The sequence below is a fragment of the Alligator mississippiensis genome, chromosome 14 (genome assembly GCF_030867095.1).
Source record: "Alligator mississippiensis isolate rAllMis1 chromosome 14, rAllMis1, whole genome shotgun sequence".
In the NCBI taxonomy this organism is placed as follows: domain Eukaryota; kingdom Metazoa; phylum Chordata; order Crocodylia; family Alligatoridae; genus Alligator; species Alligator mississippiensis.
In genome coordinates, this window is record NC_081837.1 from 4,658,225 (window position 1) to 4,681,347 (window position 23,123).

At 40.8% G+C, this 23,123-nt stretch overlaps 1 protein-coding gene across 1 annotated transcript in view; it reads left to right on the top strand.

Annotated features, from left to right (window-relative positions):
* The first annotated feature begins 13,767 nt into the window (after positions 1–13,767).
* The window catches only part of APPBP2 (amyloid beta precursor protein binding protein 2), a 30,081-nt gene continuing 20,725 nt past the window's right edge, over positions 13,768–23,123 (top strand). The window contains exon 1 of the mRNA XM_014608012.3: positions 13,768–13,934. Within this exon, the coding sequence (XP_014463498.1) occupies positions 13,794–13,934 (141 nt within the window). The 5' untranslated portion in view covers positions 13,768–13,793. The remainder of the gene's footprint in view (positions 13,935–23,123) is intronic.

Here is a 23,123-nt window from a genome sequence, read left to right on the forward strand (position 1 = left end):
CAGAATAAGATATGTTCCCTGCTGGAAAGAGTTCTTCAACTGTGCTAGATACTTGTATATTTATACCTTGCTATCACTTTGTAGTCCTGTAGCACCTTGATGTGCCAGGCATGCTGTCAATATTGTTGAATTAAAAGAGCTTGCCTGCAAGTAATATTTCCGATATCAGTAAAATGGAGATGACTAATTCCTTGGCAGATGCACCGTACGTAGTTCATAATTCTTGTTTTTAATTCTTTAATAGGATGAAAGCCGCTTGCTATGAAGATAGGCAACGTGTCAATAATATTTGAAACTTCTATAGAATCTGAGCATCTCAAAACACATTACAAAATGTTAACAAAGTAATCTACACGGAATTGGTTAGATGAATTTTCTCCGTATTTTCCAGCTGGGTATATAGACAATGAGCCATTATATTTATGTACAAAAGATCACATGTTAGTGTGATCGGTCCAAGACAGCACCCAGAAGTCCTTCTGCTTTAACTTGCAGAGAATACGTCTTCATGACCACCTCGTATAAAATTGCTTAAAAATCATATCATATTCAAAACAAAACAAGGCAGGCAAAGACTAACCTGGAAAAATTTTCTACTATCTGGAAAACTCAATACATCACTATTTCCTTTTTTTTTTTTTTTTTTTTGGTTAACAGATAAATGCAACCAAACAATTGCAAAGTTGATATTCCTTTATAAGGATAACTAAGTCCATCACTACTGACACTGTGGTGGGGAAATAGATCTTATTATCAGGGTGCAGCCAGAAAACAGTACTCCTGACTTGGAGTGAGTGACAACAAACTGACAGGCTAATAATACCATCAGGGTCTGTTTCACCAGAGGAACAATTAAAGTCTCAAAACACCTGTGAAAAATCAGTAATGAAATACTGCAGTTTCATATGTGGAGTAGGAACAGAGGATGTTATTAAGTAAAAATGATTATTAAGTAGAGATGGTGCTTTCCAAAACGTTTAACAGAAAGGGAGCAAGTCATGGGCAAAGGCACAAACAGAGCCCACCGCTGGTGCGCTTTATATATACTTTTATACTTGTGATAACAGAAATAGGGAAAAGTCAAAGGGTAAAACAATTCCCTGAGGATGAAAAGCCCAAAAGCTTGCAATTAAAGAACTTTTTTTGCAAAAACCTGTTGGTCTAATAAAAGATATCACCTCTACCGCGAGCCCTGATTGCTGAGGATGAAAAGGTGATTGACAAATTCCAAGATGCTTCTTTTTCTCCCTCCTTTTTGACATCAATGTCATTTTGTGCTTCCAATGGAATGCAATGTCTGACAATTCAGAAGGAAGTTACATGCAGCTCAAATGCTCTCTGCCCATTGCTATTAGCTTACAATCAGGGCATTGCACCATAGAAACTAGTATTTAACCAAATTAGAGTGGGTGTGGTTTTGTTGTGTAACTGGACACAGCTAGAACAAATACTTAAAAATATATGGGAGTGGAACTGTTGAAGATTATGCAGCAAACTAAAGAACATCCTTACTTGTCAGTTTACTCTTGCATTTACTCTAGAGATCTACAAAGCTCTGTCCAACTCGGCCAGAAACAGGAAACTACCAAAGACATAATAAGCCAGTATACAAAGGGTGTGGGGATATAAAGAGAGAAAAGGGTCCTGACAGAGATGTTGGTTGGATGAAGCCTTATTGCGTAGCCCTCACAATTCACATGAGGCGCCACCACACCCCCAAACCCCCCATGCTGGATCCACTGTCTGCAGCACATGCTTTGGGATCTGTATTGCACTTGCCCTAGCTGGTCTGGGACCTGTGCTACACACAGTGTCCTGCTCTAACTAGTCTATGACCTGGCGCTACACAGGGCACCCAAGCTGTTCATCTGAGACTACGGCACATGCAGAATGCATCCCAGACTAATATTAGGAGGGGGAAGGCAGAGGGTGATGCATGCCGTGCAGATCCCAGAAAGGGCACCAGTCCCAGACCAGTTGAGGTGGGCACCATGTGTAGTGAGGATTCTGGAGTGGGCACTGTGAGGTATGCATACATCCAAGGCCCTGTGTGCAGGGCTGGTCCCACACATGTCACATGAGTCAACTCAGACCCAGGGGCAGCACTGGGGCCAGATAATGGGGCTCCACAGGCCAAATCCAGCCCATAGGCCATATCTTTGACACTCCTATAATAAGCCAATCACAAACTGAAATAAGAATAGCCTTGTCTTCAGTAGGGAAAATGTATATTTTTAGAATATTAGCTAGTATCTTAAACTCCCAACATAGGATGATTGTGGTTTTAACCCATTATTGGAACAGGTTAAATCTAAGGGTTAACAGACATCAAAAGATACAGCAAGTGTCAGAACTCCTTAAAATCATCCTTTGATGTCTGCTAATCCTTGAAATGTAACATTGACCAGTTGTTTGTTATCACTATCAGTGACCTGGGATGGGGTATCTTCAAGGGCTACCTCTTCCACAGGTGTAGAAAGACTGAACAGGATAAGAAGGGAAAAGCAGCAGGCGGGAACACATTCCCCAAAATGCTGAGGAGTTCCAAGTGAGAAGCCCATGCTGGGGGAAAGCAGATGTTTTCATCACAACGGGAAAAGCAGGACTGAAGTGCACCAAAATGTCATGTGTTTTCTCAGATACCAAATTCACATACTCCAAAATTTCATGGAGCAAGAAATCCAAAAGCTTACACCTTGACACTGATCACACTGCACTGTGTCTTTCAAGGCCAGTACACATACCTTTTCCTCCAAAGGTTGCATCACACATCACAATAGTGCTTTGAATCAACAGCTACAAATAATAAAGGAGAACTGCTAGGGGCTCACAGTATGCTGACCTGCGATGCAAGCCACAGCATGCAGCACCTGGCACTTTCATTTTAACAATGTGTTTCATTTATTACTGCACAATAAAGTTTTATTTTGTGAAAAACATTTTTGCTTTCTTTGCCTTACAGTACAGAAATGTAACCTCCCAATCAACAATACCTTATCCCATTCAGAAACATTAAAAACAATTCATATACTCTATTCCTAAAGTAACACAAAATAAAAAGGCAATATGCCTTTTCTGGTTTTAAGAGCATACAATGTCAAAATGTGTTCTTAAAACCTGCCTCAGCTGCAAAATACCCCAAAAGGTTATGGTAACTACACAAAATCAGCAGACATTCCACATTTCCCCATGGCCTTGTAAATACCCTGTGAAACACAGTGTGCAGCAACAACACAAAGAATATTTGGCTCAGTGAAATCATACCTAAAGCAAACAACATCTTCACAATCCCTTTCACCTGACAAATGTACAGTCCACATTGAACTGTCAGGCAACAGTTAAATCTTTCTTTCTTGTTATCAACATGTTTGCTCTCTGGCTTCCTGAGTCAGCAAAACAAAGGTTAGGCTGAATCCCAGAGAACTGCAGTTGGCACTGCAACCCCGCCAACGTTAATATGCCAATATGGGAAAAATGTCATTGGTGGCAACTTGAAAAGTTGTCCTGTATTCCTAAAGAGGTATCACGTGCCTTCTCTAACCACTTAATATAAATGTAAGGAAGATGTCTCCTGTAATCTATCAAAACATAACCATGGAAAAGTACCCCTTTCTGGGTAGCGAGAGGGCCAGAATTGCGATATGTGCCCATTCATCACCTTACCAGTTACGAAGCCCATTCAGATGAATCCACTTATTTCACACATTGCCCGCTGTCACAGTCCTTTGTAGCATGACATGCATACTGGCTTGACAACTCAATGCTGGCCAACCCCACTGTTTTCAAAACACCAACTACTGTCTGATAGTAATCCAGGATTGGCAGAAGGCAGAACAGGATGGCACATTAAAAACTAACTGGTTCAGAGAAGCATGAGCTTTCACAGGTAACTGCAGTCCATTCCTAGCATCTGATGAAGCAGATGGTTGGCTATGAAAACTCATGCCTTCTGAAACCAGTTAGTCTCTAATGTGCCAACCTGTGCCCTACCTTCTGTTTGACTTAAGACTAACATGACTAACTACCTCCGTTATCCAAGATTGTAAGCTTCAAGAGTATCTTTCCCCATACGTCCCATGTCAAATCAGCTGATATCTTGGTGTCTCTGTACTAGTGTACTGTAAAAACTGTTGCAATTCCACCAATGCAGTAGGATCAGTTGCCCTTTCCTAAAACAAACACGAGAACTCTGCTAATCTGTTCAGCATTCATGTTGCTCACAGCAAGAAAGACTGAGACTAGAAGTGTGAGGCAGATCCAATAAAGGGACAGAATAGAGTGAAATTAAAGAATTACAAAAATAAATTATGTAAAAAAATATTATGGGGTGGAATAGAGCCTAAATCTCTCAAGTTCCCTTAATTCCCTTTTAAGACCACTGCTCTCTCACAATGCACTGACAATATGTCCCAAAAAACAGTGGACAGGGGAACAAGGGGAAACTAAATGCCTCTTCGTAATGCCAATATACCTCTTCTTGAAACAGTTTCATTATGAAGATGTATTACACAAACTAAGGCACCAAACCAAATGTGAAGACATTGACTGCAGTATCAGCAGATACTTGCCAGTGGAAATTTACTTGTCAAAATTTCTAGCAGAAATGTAGCCTCAGATATTTAACTAATATAATTAATTTTTGTGCCTTACTGTGATTTTTGTGATGGAAACAAAGGAGGCACTGTGGCTGTGGTTACCAAGGTTTGAATGCTTTCATGTAGTACCAGTTCAAGGAATAACCAGCTTTAGCAGATAAACTCAGATTTCTGTTTTGTTTTGGTTTTTTTGTTTAAATATTTTTGGAATAGTTCGGATTGTAATTTAAGACACATGTAATACATTAAATTCTAAATCAAATGATTGCATCTCTAGTAACACAGAGAGAAGGCATAAACATTCTGAGTTTGTGTTGTTACTAATTTAAAAATAATGAGGGACTGTATCTCAAGGGTTTAGTAATGGGAGATGGAGCTTTTTGCTTGTAGATAACTGGTGTTCAAGGTAGCTAATTAGCAATTACAGGGGTATAGCTTGTAGCTGTCTTGGTCTAAGGACACAGGCAGACAAGGTTCTTTGGGTAAATCTGATATCTTTTATTAGACCAACTCAAATAGTAAAGAAGACCTTGCATGCCAGCCTCTGGCCTCTTTACTATTCATTCCATCCAGGAAGAGCATACGCTACCTGCAGATGCTTCTTCAGCCTGATGAAGGGTATTTATACCTGAAAGCTTGCAAAGAAGAATTTTCCAACTATTTGAGTTGGTTTAATAAAATATATCAGATTTACCCAAAGAAGATAGGAAGTGCCAGTGTTAAACCAAGCCAGGTTGATAGTGCCCAAAAGTTATTTAAGGTTGTTGATTGTAGCTGTGTTGGTCTAAGGACATAGGCAGACAAGGTTCTTTGGGTAGATCTGATATCTTTTATTAGACCAACTGAAATAGTTCGAAAAATTGTTCTTTGCCAAGCTTTCAGGCATAGAGAGAGGTTATTTATTCTTTAATGTTTGATAGGTGGCCTATGTGAACTAAACTGGTCATCTCAGCAGAGGAGCTATAGAGCAAGTCTCTTTCCAACTTCCTCAATCCCCTTCCACAGGGAAGCCAAAACCTAAAAGGCATATAACAACTGACCTCCTTGGCTATGCCTTTTGAGTGGCCCTGAAAGCACAAAACAGTTGATATGTGAAGTTTGTATTAGCTGTGCTGCTTCCGTTTGATGAATACAGAAATTTCCATTCTGGGTTTAGCAAGGCACCACTTCATTAATCTTCCCCCCTATCCCCACCTCCTCGCCATTTTGTTATAACTGAGCCTCTTACATAGTCATACAGGAAATGTCACACACAATTACAGAAAAACTATTTAACTGTTTTAATTGCACTTTTGAAAAAAAATATTCATAAAGATGCAAGATGTCCAAAGGACCAGATTATACAAAGACACATTACACAGAGTTGATATGAGAGATTAAACCTAACAAAGTCACCGAGGCAACAGTAGCGTCCTCTTCTAGAGCATTCAATATACTCCAGAACCAGTGCACAGTAGTTTTGCATATATGTATAATCATTCTTTTCTCATATGTGTCCTTAATTTTGGTATTCAGGGAACTTAAATGGACAAACCAATTTCCACTTTAAGTGTATGTGGGGTTTTCTAACTGTATTGAAAAGATAAGAGTTTGGAGTAAAAAAGTAAGTGCTTCTTCTGGATTTTGGATGAAACTTTAGGTTACATATATCAAACTATCAAATGTTTAACAGGGGTTCTATTTAAAATATGCTAGAAATTCTGTTCAGTGTGATAATGCCTTCTTCCTCATTAGTTAAGAATGGATTTCACAATTGAGAATATTCCTTTGATACCAACTCCTCAGCTAAGAATGATAAAAACTCACGTCAACAGCAGGAATTCACATTGTATAGAACTGAGGGCTTTTGTTTTTAGCAGACTTCTATTGTTAATGCTTGTTGTTATAAAGCTGTTGTAATAAAAGTTGTTGATTATTGTTTGTCGTTTTAAAAGTTGAAGCATATTGCTTGTGATTACCTTGTAAATACTGGGTGGTTGGGTAATTTATGTAAATTACACTTAATGTATCAGTTATGGTTAATTATGTAAATAAATGTTTCTATTTTCTTTTCTTTCAGTGTGGGCCATTAGCAGGTAATCAAGCCAGGCTCCCTGGCTTTGTTCTCGTTATCACTGACAAATCAACAGCAGTTGACCGAGGCACCAGTAAAGAGGTTTGTAAAACTAAAAAGCCCAGTAAATCTCTGTCCAGGACCGACCCACAGTGGCAGGTCACCAGTGAGGGGCACTGTTGGGGCTATGGGTGGGTGTAACAGAGCTAGAGTCAGTGAGAGGTGGGGGGCCTCTCATTTTGGACCAAGCCTCCTTGGATCTGGGACATCCTGTGAGAAGGCAGGAGCCATTTGCTCTGAAGAGCAAATGAAAGCGCTGCAGGGCACCCCCTTTAGATGGCCAAGCAGTTCTTCATTCCTGGAGAGAACCAGGTATGGATTTTAGGGTGACTGTCCCGTTGTCACCCTGGCCTGGGCATTGTGGGGGGAGTGAGGGTGCCACGGGTGTCCATGCAGGTGAGATTGAATCATGTGGGGCTGGCTAGGCTGCTACACCTGGTGTCCGAAAATACACATTACACACAAGTACCTACAAATTGCAGGTACCCTCCTCCCCTCCTATATGCAAATTGAAAGGACATCTGGTGGACAAAGGGGATCACTACACAAAAACTGCAGCAGCATCTGGTGGACAAAGGGACTCATTACACGTCATTCAGTGAATTACCATGTACACGACAGATCCATTGATATATCACATTAATTTGTGTCGATGCAAACTAAAATACATCAGGATGTGGTTTATTTTGAATCACAAACAGGTCATTTAAATTGCAAAAAAACCCTGTACATGTAAAGTGTGACGCAGTTAAACCAGAAAAGAGGGCTATTTTCATCACATGTACATCACGCCTAGTCTGCAAAATAAAGATTGGGTTTGATCCTGCAGGGAACTCAACTTCCACAGAGACCTATGAGTGGTAATTGTATGTAGGACAGTTTGACTTGATCCAAACTAACCACTGTGTTAAAAACATGGCCACCGCAATGTGTTAAGTGTGCTTCCACATTTTTTCCAAGTCTTAACTTCAGGATAAATATAGATGAAATCTATAAAACATTACGTGTACTTATCTAAGTTGGAGCGAGCAACAAAGACAAATGTCAGCATAAAGAGAAAAAAGCAAAAGAATGCTTTTGTGACAAAAGGAGTGCTTGTGTGAATACTCCCCACTTAGCTGTATAGTTTTAGGTGAGCCAACACAGTAGGCTATTGCTCTACAGCTTAATTATTTCCCGTTAAAGCTTAAAATTGGAAGCCTCCAACAATGTTTCCAAAATACTGTTTTCAAGTTTCTTTAATATCCACATCAAGGAAACAGAGATGATCCATGTGTTAGGCATATCAAATCACTTCCTTCCTACTTCAAAATAAGTGAGCTACATAAACCAATGTAATGGGTTATTTTTGTTTTATGTTTTTCCCACCTAGCTCATCTAATTATATAAAATACCAGTTTTTAAGTAACTGCTGGAAAGTGCGAACACATTTCTAAATCATGTCAAAGCTTGAATCCTTGATCTTCTCTAAGAAGCCCATGGAAGGCATAGACATAAGAGACTATTGCCTAAACCACATGAGAAATCTATTTTTTTTTCACTAGTATCTTAATTAAAAGCTTCAGTTACCTATAAATGTAATTTTATCTGTATGTTTATGCTAACTACATAGATTCACATAATGCTCGTATCTTACCTTTAACAAACTGCAAGTAAGGAATAAACTTGCTGTAACACTGAAATAGTAAAGGCTTTCATCCGTAATTTTGAACATTCTTTTTTTCCTGCAAAACAGAAAGCATTTAAGTCTTACCTAAGTTTCACCATTTCACCTAAGACCTAAGATTTATATTGCACATTTCATCTGAGACTTCAACAGGTTGCAGTCCTTTTGACCCCAAATGCTCTAATGACTGGAGCAGGTGTAATCACAATGTATTTCCAGAATGAAGGGAGTTATGAAGTATTTGTAAACATCCCAAGTCTTTCTGCAAGGTAGTTATTACATCTGTTTTACCCAAGTGATAACGTGAGGTAGAAAGGGTTACTTGGCTTTTCTGAGGTCACAAAATAAATGGAAGGCAGTCAGAAACAAAAACGCACATTCCTTGACTCTCTGTTTACTACACTAAACACTATGATATGCAAAGCTTCCTACTAACAGATCACTAGCATCTTTTCATATGTGCAAAAAAGATCAATCTCCATTTACAAGCATACATTTTTGCACATTTTTATTTACCTAAATTTCACCTTTAACCATCTAAGGGGGCAATAGAAAAAAAGGTGAGAGATAAATTAGCTTCTTTACAACATACTTTTAAAATTGGTAGTGTTTGTTGTTTTATTTATTATATGCTGATACTTTTGCAAGTGCTTCATTTTACAGATACACTGAAAGTCCATGAACTTTACATATGCAAATTGTTCAAACACCTGAAAAGGGTTTTTCCTGTTGCAAGAGCCTGCCAACATGACTAGACCAGCAGAACCTTAGGGGGTGAATGCAGCTTTGCCCCAAAAGAAGCCTTCTTCTGGCAAAGCTTCTGACATCTGAGAGGGGGGCTTTTGGCAGATAACACTGGGAGCAGAAATCTCCTTCTGCTAGCATAGGCTGACTTTACACCATAGGGCTCTGCTGTCAGGGTGCTGCTGCAGTTATAGTGGCACCAGCTCCATAGTGTGTAGGTTAAGCCTACGTGTCTTCAGAAAAGAGAACTAGGGCTATACAAACGATACTGGTCATGTGCTAGAGAAACATCTAAAAAGTACAAAAATTAAAACACCAGATCAAAGAGAAAACCCCCTGGGATATTAACACCTTTCTACACAACAGACAAACTTGCTAGTGAGTACTGAAGAGATGATTTCTGATTTCAGTGACTTGTCCATGCATAGTTTTTATTAGAAGAGGTTACTAATGTACTGAGTAGCGACTATACTGCTTATAAATTAATATTGCAGCCTAAAGGAGTAAATGGTTGGGTTTTTTAGCAACCAGAAAAGTAGATGATTATTCATAATAATAAGCAACCTGTACTGTAGAATTGTTACAGTGAATGAAGTGGGTCAGCCAGTTTCTATAATTAAAACTAACCAAATGGAGAATGGAAACACGTGACAGTCAGACCAAGTGACCAATCTCAAACAACTGAATTCATGACAGGACAATAATGCAGGCTAAAATACTAGGTTAAAAAAGCCAGCCTCAATGTGAAACTCAGATAAAATTCTTAGAAGAAACCATATTCCTACCTATTTGAATTTTCTAAGGGATTAATGAAAATTACACAGTATGTTTCCCAAATTAAATATTTCTCAATTCAGAGAAACAAGTACAGGACAGTTACAATGCCTTTGAAAGGCTTTCATAATTATTAATGTCAAACTTAAATGTCAAAATTGTGGGTATCGCTAATTAATTAGCAAGCATGGATTAACAGCAAGATGAAAGAACACATGGTCAGATGCTGTTGGTTTTATGCCTACTTTATTGTGGGATGTTAGGCAAGTCAACTGCCTTACATCAATCTGTATTGAGCAGGATACCTCACTACCTCCGAGATTTCATGAGAAATAATGAACGTTTAAGTATTTTGAGAGCTTCAGACAGACTACCAATAAAACACTAAGCATTATACAACGTATCATGCCAACTAGCTAAACAACTGTATAATTTTGTATATAGATGCTTACCACATATTATCTACAATATTTAAGACACAAACTGAATCTGTTCGAGTTATGTCAAAAATTAAATTTTTACCTGGCAAAAGCTCAACAAAATTGTATTGCATGAAATACAAACAATCAGGGTACTAAATGTATTAACAGTAAAAGCCATATAAAGTTACAAAAACACAACAAAGTAGTTCCTTGTTTCTATCTACCTAGGGATTAAATCCTTTTGGTTATACCGTGCAGATTATGCCTCTACCAGAATCTCTATCAAAGTGATCACTGCTTAGTAATATGGCTTTATACCTTGGGAGGTAGATCCAAGAAAAGCTGGAGAACCAATATTAAGGACTAAAGGAGGCTTGAACTGACAGAGTGCACAAAGCTAGTCAAACATAGGGCAGAGTGGAGGAGGGTTGTTGCAGCATCTGAAGTGCCCCGACAGTTGCAGCGGCCTTGGGACTGACTTGATACCTTGGGAACATTTTCTACCATGCCCTGCTCTTGAAACGGGAACTCATTTCTTTGCAGAGTATAATTTGTAATCTTTAGAGAACTAGAAGACAACATCAAAAGTACGCTAACTAATGTCTTCCGAGGCAAATAAAATAAAAATAAGATAAATTGTAGCCACTGACATACTATCAAGAAAAAACCTGACAAAGGCATCATGCTCTCACAACATGTATTTGAAAACATAAAAGGCTCTGACAGTGATAGAGCTCTGCAAATACTGTCATAATAGATGATTAGAAATAATAACAGAAGCAAAAAGAAAGATGGAAGCTCCCTGGAGCTTTTAAAAATAGAAAAGCAAAAGCAGTATGCTCTTGCTTGTAATCTTATATTGGCTAGGGCAATCTAAATTAAGTCTTGACCTAAGGTGAAACTCCCATTTCTTAATACGCTTGTAGATCTAAATATTTTTGTCCTATGTAGCATTGAAATAGTCCTTACAATACAGAAATCCTCAAGTCAGAGTCATGATTTAGTTCAGGAAAACACCACAGCTATTGAGCTTGAGCCATGCTCCTTTACTGTGAGTTTGAGTTTACTGAGTGGTTGGATATCTGAGAATATCCACTGTGCACATCACCACTTGCTTGCCTGTATTCTGCTTAGACATGGGGCTGGAAAAAGGTTGTTTCCAAACTAAATGATCATAATGGTCCCTTTGGTCTTAACATCTATAAAACATGTCAGAGACACATTTGCTAGCACAATTTTAATGGGATGCAGAGGCCATAACAAGGGTAGCAGAGTACCTTTCAAACACTATGGTGATGTGCAGGTGAAGCATGGGGTATTGACCAAAGGAGATGCAATTCCCATTATCAGTTAATGGATACATGAACAGTAAGAAAAAATGTCTTTTTCTATTGTGCATCAGCTAACACGTGAAAACTAATACAAGGTGCAGTTATACTGAAGATAAGGCAGTTGTAATACAGTACGTTAGTAAAAAAGAAACACCTTTTCCTTTAGCGGAGGCAAAGCTGAAGGGTCCCCACATCCGGAGTTTAGCTGAAAACTGAAAGGAAGAAAGTAATAGTTTAGGAAGCTGTTGGATTTGTCGGCAGGACCAGCCTTTGGTTTGCTCCCCCTTCAGTCAGATGAGGTTGGACCTTTCTCAAGACAGGGTCTGAACTGGACACTCGTCCAGTTTATCCCACCCGGGCAGCAGTCCTCGCAGACTGGCATCCTCCTCATTTTGGCCACTGATGACTGGGTGGGGAAGAGGCAGTGGGGAGGTCTCCCCACGCTGCAGATACACGAGTTTTCTCATGGGAAGCATCTGTTCTCCCAACCACAAGCCTGACACCACTGTGCACCTCTGGCCCCATGCCTTCCTGCCCTCAGAGTAACGACACGAACTACGGCATGTCAGGAAGGCAAATGCCCATTTTAAACCCTCCCTGGTAGGTGGCCACCATAGAGGACAGTCCGGGTGTCCTCTATCGATATGAAACCGGACGCCTTCGTGTCCTCTATTTTTCTCTTGAAGACAAAAACGTGTTCTCTTTCTTAAAGAGAAAAAATAGAGGACACGAAGGCGTCGGGTTTCATATCAATGGAGGACAGAGGAACAGAAAACCGGACTGTCGTCTCCAATAGCCACCTTGCTCCTGTCCCTGTCGTGTTTGCATTTGTCCCAAGCGAGATGCCCGCTGGGTCGCCAACTCCATTTGAATCTATCCCGGGAGGTTTCGTCCCGCGATGTAACGACACGAATTACGGCGCATCAGGAAGGCAAACGCACATTAGAAACCCACCCTTGGACTACTGTATCAATGAGATGCGATGTTTCATCTTCACGCGAATGAACGAATGCCCCGTCCTTTATCTCCCGGGGGACTCCCAGCAGGAGATGTCTCTCTCTCTCATTCCTGGAGGCTTTCTCTTGTGGGGGACCCTGAAGGTTTATATCCCAGGGGACTCCCAGCCGGAGATCAACCCTCCAAGATGGAGGGACATCTTGCAGGTGACTCTCAACAGAAGACGTCTCTTTGTCCTGGAGGTTTATCTTGCGGGTGGCTTTCAGCAGGAGACGTCTCTCCATCCTGGGGGGCTCATCTCATGGGGGACCCTCAGCTGGAGCCGTGTCCCTCAGTCCTGGAGGCTTTATATCCTGGGGGACCCTCAGCAGGTGATGTGTCCCTCAGTCCTGGAGGCTTTATATCCTGGGGGACCCTCAGCTGGAGACGTGTCCCTCAGTCCTGGAGGCTTTATATCCTGGGGGACCCTCAGCTGGAGCCGTGTCCCTCAGTCCTGGAGGCTTTATATCCTGGGGGACCCTCAGCTGGAGCCGTGTCCCTCAGGCCTGGAGGCTTTATATCCTGGGGGACCCTCAGCTGGAGACGTGTCCCTCAGGCCTGGAGGCTTTATATCCTGGGGGACCCTCAGCTGGAGACGTGTCCCTCAGGCCTGGAGGCTTTATATCCTGGGGGACCCTCAGCTGGAGACGTGTCCCTCAGGCCTGGAGGCTTTATATCCTGGGGGACCCTCAGCTGGAGAAGTGTCCCTCAGGCCTGGAGGTTTGATCTCATGGGGGACCCTCAGCAGGTGATGTGTCCCGCAGTCCTGGAGGTTTCTCTTGTGGGTGACTCGCAGCAGGAGACATGTCCCTCAGTCCTGGAGGCTTTATATCCTGGGGGACCCACAGCAGGAGACGCCTCTCCATCCTGAAGGCTTCATCTCCTGAGGGACTCCCCGCAGGAAATGTCTCTCCATCGCGGAGACGTTATCGTGTGGTGCCTCCCGGCAGCAAACGTCCCCCTCCGTCCTGGAGGCTTCACGTCCTGGCAGACTCCCCTCAGGAGACGCGTGGTCCCCGCGGAGGCCCGGCGCGGGGGCGGGGCGGGGCGGGGGGGACGCCCCCGCGGGGCCGGGGGCGGTTGGGGGGGCGGGGCCGGGCGCGGGGCGGGGCGGGGCGAGCCGTGTCGGGGAGGCGGCGCCGCACAGCCAAGATGGCGGCGGTGGAGCTGGAGTGGGTGCCCGAGACGCTGTACAACACGGCCATCTCGGCCGTGGTGGACAGCTACGGCCGGGCGCGGCGCCGCGACATCCGCTCGCTGCCCGAGAACATCCAGTTCGACGTGTACTACAAGGTGAGGCGGCCCCGGCCCCCCCCGGCCCGGGCCCGGCCCGGCCCGGCCCGCAGCGCTGAGGGGGGGTTCCTCTGGTAAATCCAGCCTCAAAATGAAGTCTGTTATTGCCCCCCCCCTTGCACACTTGCACGGCTCCCCCCCCACCCCCCGCTCCTCCCAGTGTCCTCCCCAGCCCGCAGCACTGGGTGGGACTGGGAAGGTGACTCCCCCTTGCCCGGGGCGGGGTGGGGTCCTATCAATTGCATGGGTGTTTTTATTTTTTAGGGTTGGAAGGATCCTCACAACCACGATTAGATCATCGATTATTATTAGATGGTCTAGTCGAGCGAGCCCTGTGAAACACCTGCGGCGCGGGGGAGGCTCGCTTTCCCCCAGGTGCTGGGAGGGCGGAGGCCTGCGTGTTTCCTGATGGATACAGAAAAGTGCTTTGTTTTTTGGGGGAGGGTTGGGGGGGTTTTTTGCTTGGGTTTGGGGCGGTACGTCAGCCTTCAGCGTAGGTTGTCCGAGGACATGATTCATCGCAACCCGTCGGAAAGGTGTAAGGAAAGTAAGTCCGCTTCGAATAAGATCCCCTCGGATTGAGTGCGACCATTCAGAAAGGTTTTAAGGGAAGGGAAGGGGTCTGCTCCAAAGAAGACCCCCTGCAGATTAGTTTTCAAACAATTGGGGATCTTATCTGGAGTTGCCTTTCGTTCAACCTTTCCGAACGGTTGCTGACGGGATCTTATTCATTAAATCTTTGTGAATGGTTGCATCGAATCGGATTCACGCTGAGTTCGTTAGAGAAAAGCAAACTACCAATCTACCTGACTCATATTTTTTTTGTTCTAGTTTCCCCTTTCCGCTCATGTAAAGGAGGGTATACCGCTTTGTTCGGGAGATGCTAGTGTACGTGTTGTATTAAAGAGCGATCTAAATTTAGGAATAGTTTTCTTCTCTTACTAATCCATCGCATAGGTTTATTAGTAACTTTTTAATTGTTTTGGGGGTTTTTTCCCCCTAATGGTTCGTTGATGTACTCTTCAGCAAATATCGGCCTCGGGGATCTGCAAGATGTATAGGTTTGTTAGTAACTTAGAAACTTTAATTTGGGGGATGGACCCAATGATCTTGCGAGGTTCCCTAATGTCTGTGAAATCTATGAAATTGTTTATTTTTCTCCTAATGGTCGGTTGGTATATTCTTTAGCAAATGTCAGCCTCACGGATCTGCAAGGTGTATGCAGCATGTTTGCATTCTCCCTAAAAATGTGTTGATTGATATAACTTCCACCTATTGATTAAATGAAACTACGTTGTACGGCTTGTTCAGTGTGTCGCATGATAGTTGGTACTATTGTCTTCTACATTTTCACTTTGTGTCTTTGTTTATATCCTGTCTTTGCAGGCAGACAGTTGTGTTTAACAGTCATGCTTAAGCGTATCCCATACACAGATGTAGCCTAATGCAGATTCTGATGCTGTAAGAAACTCTTCATTCAGGACAAACCCTGTTAACTTCAGCAGAGCTTGGTGTGAGAAATTTGCTTTCATAAAACTCATTATTGAATCAGGCCATAGTAGCTAAACGGTCATTGTCCCATGAGGGTTGTGCGCGTCTGTCAGTGATTCTCAACCTGGGTGCCATTTGTGTTTTTATTTTTATATGTAGATATATTATTTAGTTGTTTCCTTTGTGCACTTGCCAGCACTTCTGTTTATCCTGTTTTTCATTATTTCCTTCTATAATTATTTAAGTCCATTTCCCCTGTTTGGGGCCTGTCTTTTGGCAGCAGAGGAGAAGAGAAACAGTGCTAAAAATGAAAATGGAGTTGTAAAACAAACAGGGGAAAAAAGGCATAGGTACACAGATGCAGGTAGAACAGTCAAAATAATACACTTTTTTTTTTTAGGATTGTCTGATCTTTATTTATTTATTTATTTATTTATTTTTTCAGTCTGACTGTTCCTTTTGGAGCAGTAGGAAGTGGAGTTTTGCTGTCTCACTAGAGAAGTTGATATTGGTTTGATCTCGGGCAGTGGTTCTCAACCTTTCTGACTCAAGGCATCCCTCGAGGGGGTGGGGGAACAGCTCTTGGTTTTCACTTCTTTTTCTGTAGTGAAAAAAAAAAATAAATAATAGAGCTATTTTCCAGCTGCAAAGAACTCAGAAAGATCCCAGCTCTGGATTTTTACTTGAAGTCTTTGGGTTTAACTTGTACAAACTTAACAGTGCTACTGACTTTGTGTGGCAGCCTGTGGCACCCTTGAAAGGATATCAAGACTCCCCAGGGCGCCCTGGTTGAGACTCGCTGGTATAGGCAATCGGGATCAGTGATATGTACCACTTACTTTCAAGAAGAGGTAGACAGCAAGCTGCTGAAATTTGCCAATGATCCAATTTTTTGGATAAGTAACAATTATTGGGGGACTGAGAGACTCTAAGTAGCTCTTTACAAAACGGTAAAATAAACTTTTCGTATTGTGTGAAGGATTTGGTATTTGCTATCAGTAGAAAGAAGGTACTGGATTACTTGGACCAATAGCTTTTTTTTTTTTTTTTTTTTTCAGTTTCTGTCTCGGTGATTCTCAGGGCACCCTGGGGTGTCTTGAGAGCCCATGAAGGGTGGTGCAGGGTGCTGTGCGATGTTAACACTGTTAGGTATGCAGACATGATTCATAAGGTAAATTCGGAGGCCATGGTCCCATGAGAAGGGGAGTGCAGTTGCAATGGGGGAAAAAAGCAGTGACAGAAATTTGTGCTGCTGCTTTTTGTCCTAGTGTACGCTCCTGCATGTTGGGTTAATGCAGGGAAAAATGCTATTCGTGGGGTAGGTGAGGCTGGCACCACCACTGGTGCCGGCCCCCGCAGCTTTACCTGGGGCCTTGGAGTCTTCCTGGGTAGCAGTGGCAGCAATCCGGGCATGTGGAGCTTGGCTGGCACCTGGAGCATGGCTCTGGCTATCTAGGCTCCAGTTTTGGGTGGCGCATGTTGTTGCCATGTGCCCCACCTCACTTTTTTCTGATGCAGTTTTTTGGTTTTGTTTTCTGGGGGTTTTTTTGACACCAGGAAATCCTGTTGTAAAAAAAACCAAACAAACCAGCCCCCACCTCGCTACTAATTTGCAGCATGGTGAACGTGTGCATGTGGGGCGTGTGCAGTTTGTGGCACCGCGGATGGGTTTGCAGCACTACAAACCACACATGCACACCCAGAGGTTTCAAATGAATCCAGTGCCAAAAACATTCTGACCTGTTGGGATCTTTCTAAGTTTTTTGACAACAGAAGAATTGCTTTATTATTTTTTCTGGCATTTTCCAAGAGGTGCCTTGAATCAGTCAAGGGGTCCCTTGTGCCTGAAAAGGTTGAGAATCATTTATCTATGTAAGCTACTCCTGATAGGGGCAGAAAAATCCTATCTACTTGATTTGGGATTCCTTTAATGTAGTTGTGGGGGCATCCCCTTCTAAAACTGTATTACTTGTGTTTTCTTTCCTACACTGATTATAGTTTTGCACCAGTAGGCTAAAGAATATAACCCATGTAGCTCAGACATGGGTAATGTGGATTGTTATCAACTCTTTCTTTTATGTAATTTTTAATTGTTGGGCTTGTACGACTTGCAAAAACTTGTGTTTTTCTTCAGTGGCTGCTGAAATAATTACCAATGGTAATAATTGAGAATGGCATTTGGTGTACCTAGACAATATTAAGCTACTGCCTTTAATAAATGCACTATAATAGAATTTAAGTTTCTCATTATTAAAATAATTTTTGGAGAACAGCAAAGTGAATAACTGCTCTGTCCAATGAAATATTCTTCATGTTGGAATGTGTTTAAAATCCAAATGCTAGATTATGACGTTAGTATACAATTGATACCATTCACACATCAAGAACACTATGTCAACTTGCTATGTGTGTTCTGGTAACCCAAATGAGAAACACTCCTGGCTAATAAGGTCTTGAATTGATTAGTTTGACAAGATACTTCTCTAAGAGGAAAAACAGCATGAATAAACAGAAGTTTGCTGAAGCAGCACATGGCTAGCAATAGCATGTCCACTCTGCCTGGCAATGATGTTTTGTGATTCTTAGCATTGGTGATGTTATCTATCCTCTGGCTGATTGTGTCTGAATTTCATGCATGTATGTCTGAGATTGCTTAACATGATGGTAAATAATTACAGTCTTGAGGGAAAAGGCTTGTTAACAGCAATCCCATGTCTCCTAGGATTTGTGACACCTGGACAGCTGACTTTGTGAGGGAGGCAACAGTAAACTTACTGTGGAAGTAACTGTAGCTATTCCTTCAATTTGAGTTTTTTTGACCAGAGTAGTATAAACAAGACCACTTGTATACAATAGGTATATTATATTTTTAGTATAAATAGGCACTGTGTCTTATGGAGAGTGCAAAAAGCCTTAAGTGGGCGCGTCACATTTGTAGGATTTTTGCCATGACTGTTCTGTGCAATTTCTTAGAGACTTAATCAAAACTCTTGTTCCTGTCGTTTTAGTATGCTGTATTTTTTGAGCAGAATATGGGAAAGACTGTTCTCTCTGCCCTCCCCCCCCCCCCCCCCCGCCATGTACAAAAAGAGCACATTTCAGAAAATCAACTAAGAATATGAACAAATTAATAGATTATAAAGCTGGAAAAGGACTGTTGTGATCATCTAGTTTGATCTCCTGCATAACAAAGACCGTAGGGCCTCCCTGGCATAATTTGTATTTGAACTAAATCATCCATTATTAAAAGAGGTTTTTAGTGAAATTAATCCTTCAAAGCATGGCTATGTTGTTCCAATGGTTAACTTCTCTCATTGTTTAAAAAATAAACTTTTTTTTCCTAATCTGAATTTGTCTAGCTTCATTCTTAGCCCATCTTGTCTGCTAGATTGAAAAATCCTTCAGTTCTTCCCTTCTCTTTCCCATGTAGGTACTTACAAACTGATCAAGTCACCTTTACCCTTTTCCTTTAGATTTAAGATTAAGCTTCTTGAGCCTTACGTTGTAAAGCCTGTCCAGTGCTTGTGCCTTTTTTTTTTTTTTCTGAACCCCCTTCTTGAATTGTGGACATCAGAAATGGACACAGCTTTCTAGTAGCTGTGATACTAACATAAAACACAGAAGTAATATAATCTCTCTACCCCTGAAATAACATTGTATTTATCTTTTCCTTTATCCTTGTATCACATCAATGTCACACGTTTTAATTTTGACTTCATTGTAAATATATATTTATTTAAATAGTGTTAACATATTTTCCTCTATCCTTTTTCATGCTTGGATGAAAGGGAATAGAAAAACTAGAAAAAGTTTGCTATTTTTTTTTTTGTCTGCCAGAGGGATAAAGCCAATATGAAATCTAGGAGTGGGAGAAAACTGCATAGTTCACTTTCTCAAGGACTGCTACCACTTTTTGGTGTTATTATATGTAACTAAAAGTCACTGCCCAAAACCTCTTGTGGTCTGTTAAACAATAGACAGCAGAAGGATAGATACAGAAAAATGCGGAAGCACTGAGGAACCATGAGACAGCATTGGTCAGCATGACGGGCATTAGGCATAGCACATTGTCATTCAGATTACCGTCAAGTCTCTTTTTTGGTGAGCAACATGGCAACGAAAGGATTTGAAGAAAAATAATGAGTAGTGAATGTTTATGAAGAGGTCCGAAGCCTGATGATCATCATGAGCAAAAGCATGAAAGTGCTTATTTGAAAATGTAGTAAGCGGGAAATAGAGGCCGGAACTGACTGAAACCGGTTCATTTCAGGATATAGTGAGAAATAATAGACTTGGTAGAAATTGGTTCTGAGAGTCTTTGGGATGTTTCTTATGTTTGATGGAAGAGGGGGGTAGAGGGAGATGATGTCAATGCAGCAGCCTAGGAAAGCAGTTGTAAAAACATGGACTGACACAGCCTGATTCTGTTTAGTTTGAGTTGTGGCAACATCACAGTTCACCTTTCAAATAGCAAGAAATGTGTTTTTAATTGGAGTTACTTGGCAGGATGCTGAGCTGGGCTTCTCTTGACCACAGTTGATGGAACCAGAAGGAAGACCAGCATGCATTCAGAAGTTTGGCCAATTTAAAACAATAGTATGCTAAAAAATATGCATCTGATTTCTAAATTAATTTGATGAAACCTGTAACTTTTTTTTTTTTTTTTTGCAAAAGTGTATTAGAAATTGTGTGGTATGTAAGATAGTAGCCTTCACTTTTTTAGCTGCTCGATCATTTATTTATAGATGATTCTACCATGGTCATCACTAGAATCTTGGAACCCTGAATTATTTAGTTAAAGATACGTGAAATGAACGTAGAAATAGAGCAGTCCATTAATTTAGACTGACTTCTTCTAATTTGATAGGCTGCTGATGGTCATCTCATTTTCCTTATACAAATAAAAGTATTACAGAAGCCTTCATTAAAGGCTCCTTAATATTTATTTTGAACTGTGTCCCAAGAGACTTGGGAGACTCAATTGATATGATTAGGGGCCTTTTGAAAGATAATTTCCCCATATTGGAACTGAGTGGTATCATTAATAGAACTTTGTTTCGGAGACCAGGCTTCCACATCTCTGCAGCTGTATTGTAGGGGCTACAGCCTTCAGTTTGAGGTATTGATTTTTCTCACCCCTGCTCTACCCCCTTACTGCAGGAAGAGAATTCAAGTGCCTCTATAATTGTACAACTTTGTCTCAGTTTTCTGAGCAAAAAGAATTTTGCTACCAAGAAAAAAGGGCTGAAGAGAAATCGCCTACTAATTTTACAATAGGAGGAAAGCAGGCAGTTAAGCAGGGGTTCTCGCAATGATGCTTTTGACTGAGGGTGGCTTAAATTTATGCTTTGCTTCCTATTTTGGGAGTCAGACTTAATGTTGCACTATCTGGACTTTTTGACTGAGTAGGAAGCCACTTTTAGTATTGCATAATTTTTTCTGTAGATGTCTGTTAAATTTGTTTAAAGTATTTTTAAAAACTTCTGAAATTGTTTAAAAAGCTGAGGACCTCAATTAATTTTGGACACAAGTTTGCATTCGATTATAAGGTAACTTAAGATGCGTCTAAAATAGTCTGTCTTTGAAGAAACACATTTTCATAGCTTCATATTTTACAGCAATGCTAGATTAGTAGTATTTTTCTTCAACTTTTTTTTTTTCTTTTTTGATAGGACTCAGCAGAATCTCTAGTCAGGAATTTTAAGTTTGTATGCATATTCTGGAACAGACAGCAATTTTTTCTATCTGTAGGTTGTTTAATGCTGATTGCTTGAGATGCTGGAATAAATATGAAAATCATTGTTTGCAAGTAGTTCTCAATCTGTTAACGAGCAGGATTTGAATTTTTTGGAAAATCTTTCTGACACTGATTATATTTTAAAGTTGCCTGGCTTTTCTATCGAACTAGTTATCTATTAGGTTTGAAAATTACAGCTCTGAGGGTCAGCAAGGAGGCAGAAGATTTGAATCTTGACTTATTTCCTTTAAAATCTTGGCCAGTATTTACGGAAATTGAATATGAACAGCAGTCAGAACTTATACCAGTGAAAAAAGAAATAGCTTCTTCATTTAAGTGCCAGAAATGCTTAAGTCTCTACTAGTGAAAAAGAAGAACAGATCTGCAGGTGTCAGTCCTGGAACAGAAAATAGCATTGCTGTAATATCTCCCATACCATCTTATAAGTGTATTAATAATTAGTAGTTCATAGTCAAGAACCTGCATAAAGATATAAGCTAAAAAGTCCACAAGTGAGTCAAAACATCAATAGACTAAGAACCCTTGACAATAAGTATAAATTATGTGTCCTTGTCTATATTTTCTCTTAAATGCCAATTTAAAACTTATTTCATTACAGAAAATATGTTCTGGATTTTGTGATGTAAAGTTATTACTTCAACTTTTAAACAGCTAGATTGAGGAAAATGGGAATACTCAACATAATTCATGCAAGTATAGTTACTTCTGCAGCAGTGTCCTCCCTTTAGTAGTTAAAGAACATCTAGTACTGCTGTGAAGTACTCCCTTTCTTTGCTGACCTCAACTTATTTGAAGGACAGTGCTACACATGGATTGATATTACTTTAAAAGGTTTGTAAATTTTTGCAACAAAGTGTGTTGCTTATAGGAAAGTGTGCATTTCTTGTCATTGACAGTATTAGGTCAAAGTCTTGCTGTATGTTAGGATTTTTGTTTTAATAACCAATCCTTGTGTTTTGTAGAACCAACATAATGTTAAGTGCAGCTTTTGAGTGCTTGATACTGCATTTCTGGCTAGTAAAGATGGTTTTGGCTCTTTCGTTTTAATCCTTCTTACCTTCATTTTACTGTTTTTGGGCAAGCAACACCATTCCAAGTGAAATATGTAACCTCTCAATATTGTAATAAGGAAATATAGAAATTGCATGTGTTATGAGTAAAAGTACTCTAGGGAATAAAGCCTCTGAAACAGTGGTTCTTAACCTTTTTAGGCTCGAGGTATCCCTCGTTAGGCCTGAGGCACTCCTCAGGAAATGTCAGCTCTTAGTTTTCACTCCTTTTTTGACAACAGGGAAAAATAATAGAGCAATTTTTTCATTGCAAAGAACTCAGAAAGACCACAACAGGTCTGAATGTTTTTGAAACTGGATTCCTATGTGAAATCTCTGGATTTGTCTTGCGAATCATGTTTTGCCTATCTAAAAGCACCTTTGAAAAGATCTCAAGGCATCCTGGGTACCGCAGCATCCTGGTTGAGAATCACCGCTCTGAAAGAATTTAAAAACATGCAGCTGAAGTCTGTAGCAAAAACAATAATGTACTGGTTGTTTGTTTTTAAAGGACCCTTTAAAGCTATTCCTTGCATGTAGCTTTTGCTTCCTTCCTTCCTTTATTTATTTTGCAAAAATATAAATAAATATTTTTTTTTCATTTGAGAGCTAAATGTTCGATGTACTTGCAGCTCTAAGAGTGGGCACTACATTACTAGGTTTATTCTGGTAAAAACGAAGGCCTGCTGTTGGGTTTTGATGTAGTGGTCTTATTCAGTGCTTGTTGAAGTTAATGAACACGGCTGTAGTGAATATATGGCATAAAAATAAATTCCTCTTCTGACTTCGAAGGTAAGGAAAATGTAAAGAGTACAAAAGAGTGCTTTGCCTACATTACCTAGTGATGATATGAAGGGTGATACTGTAGAACATTAATTGTGCCTTGTAGGT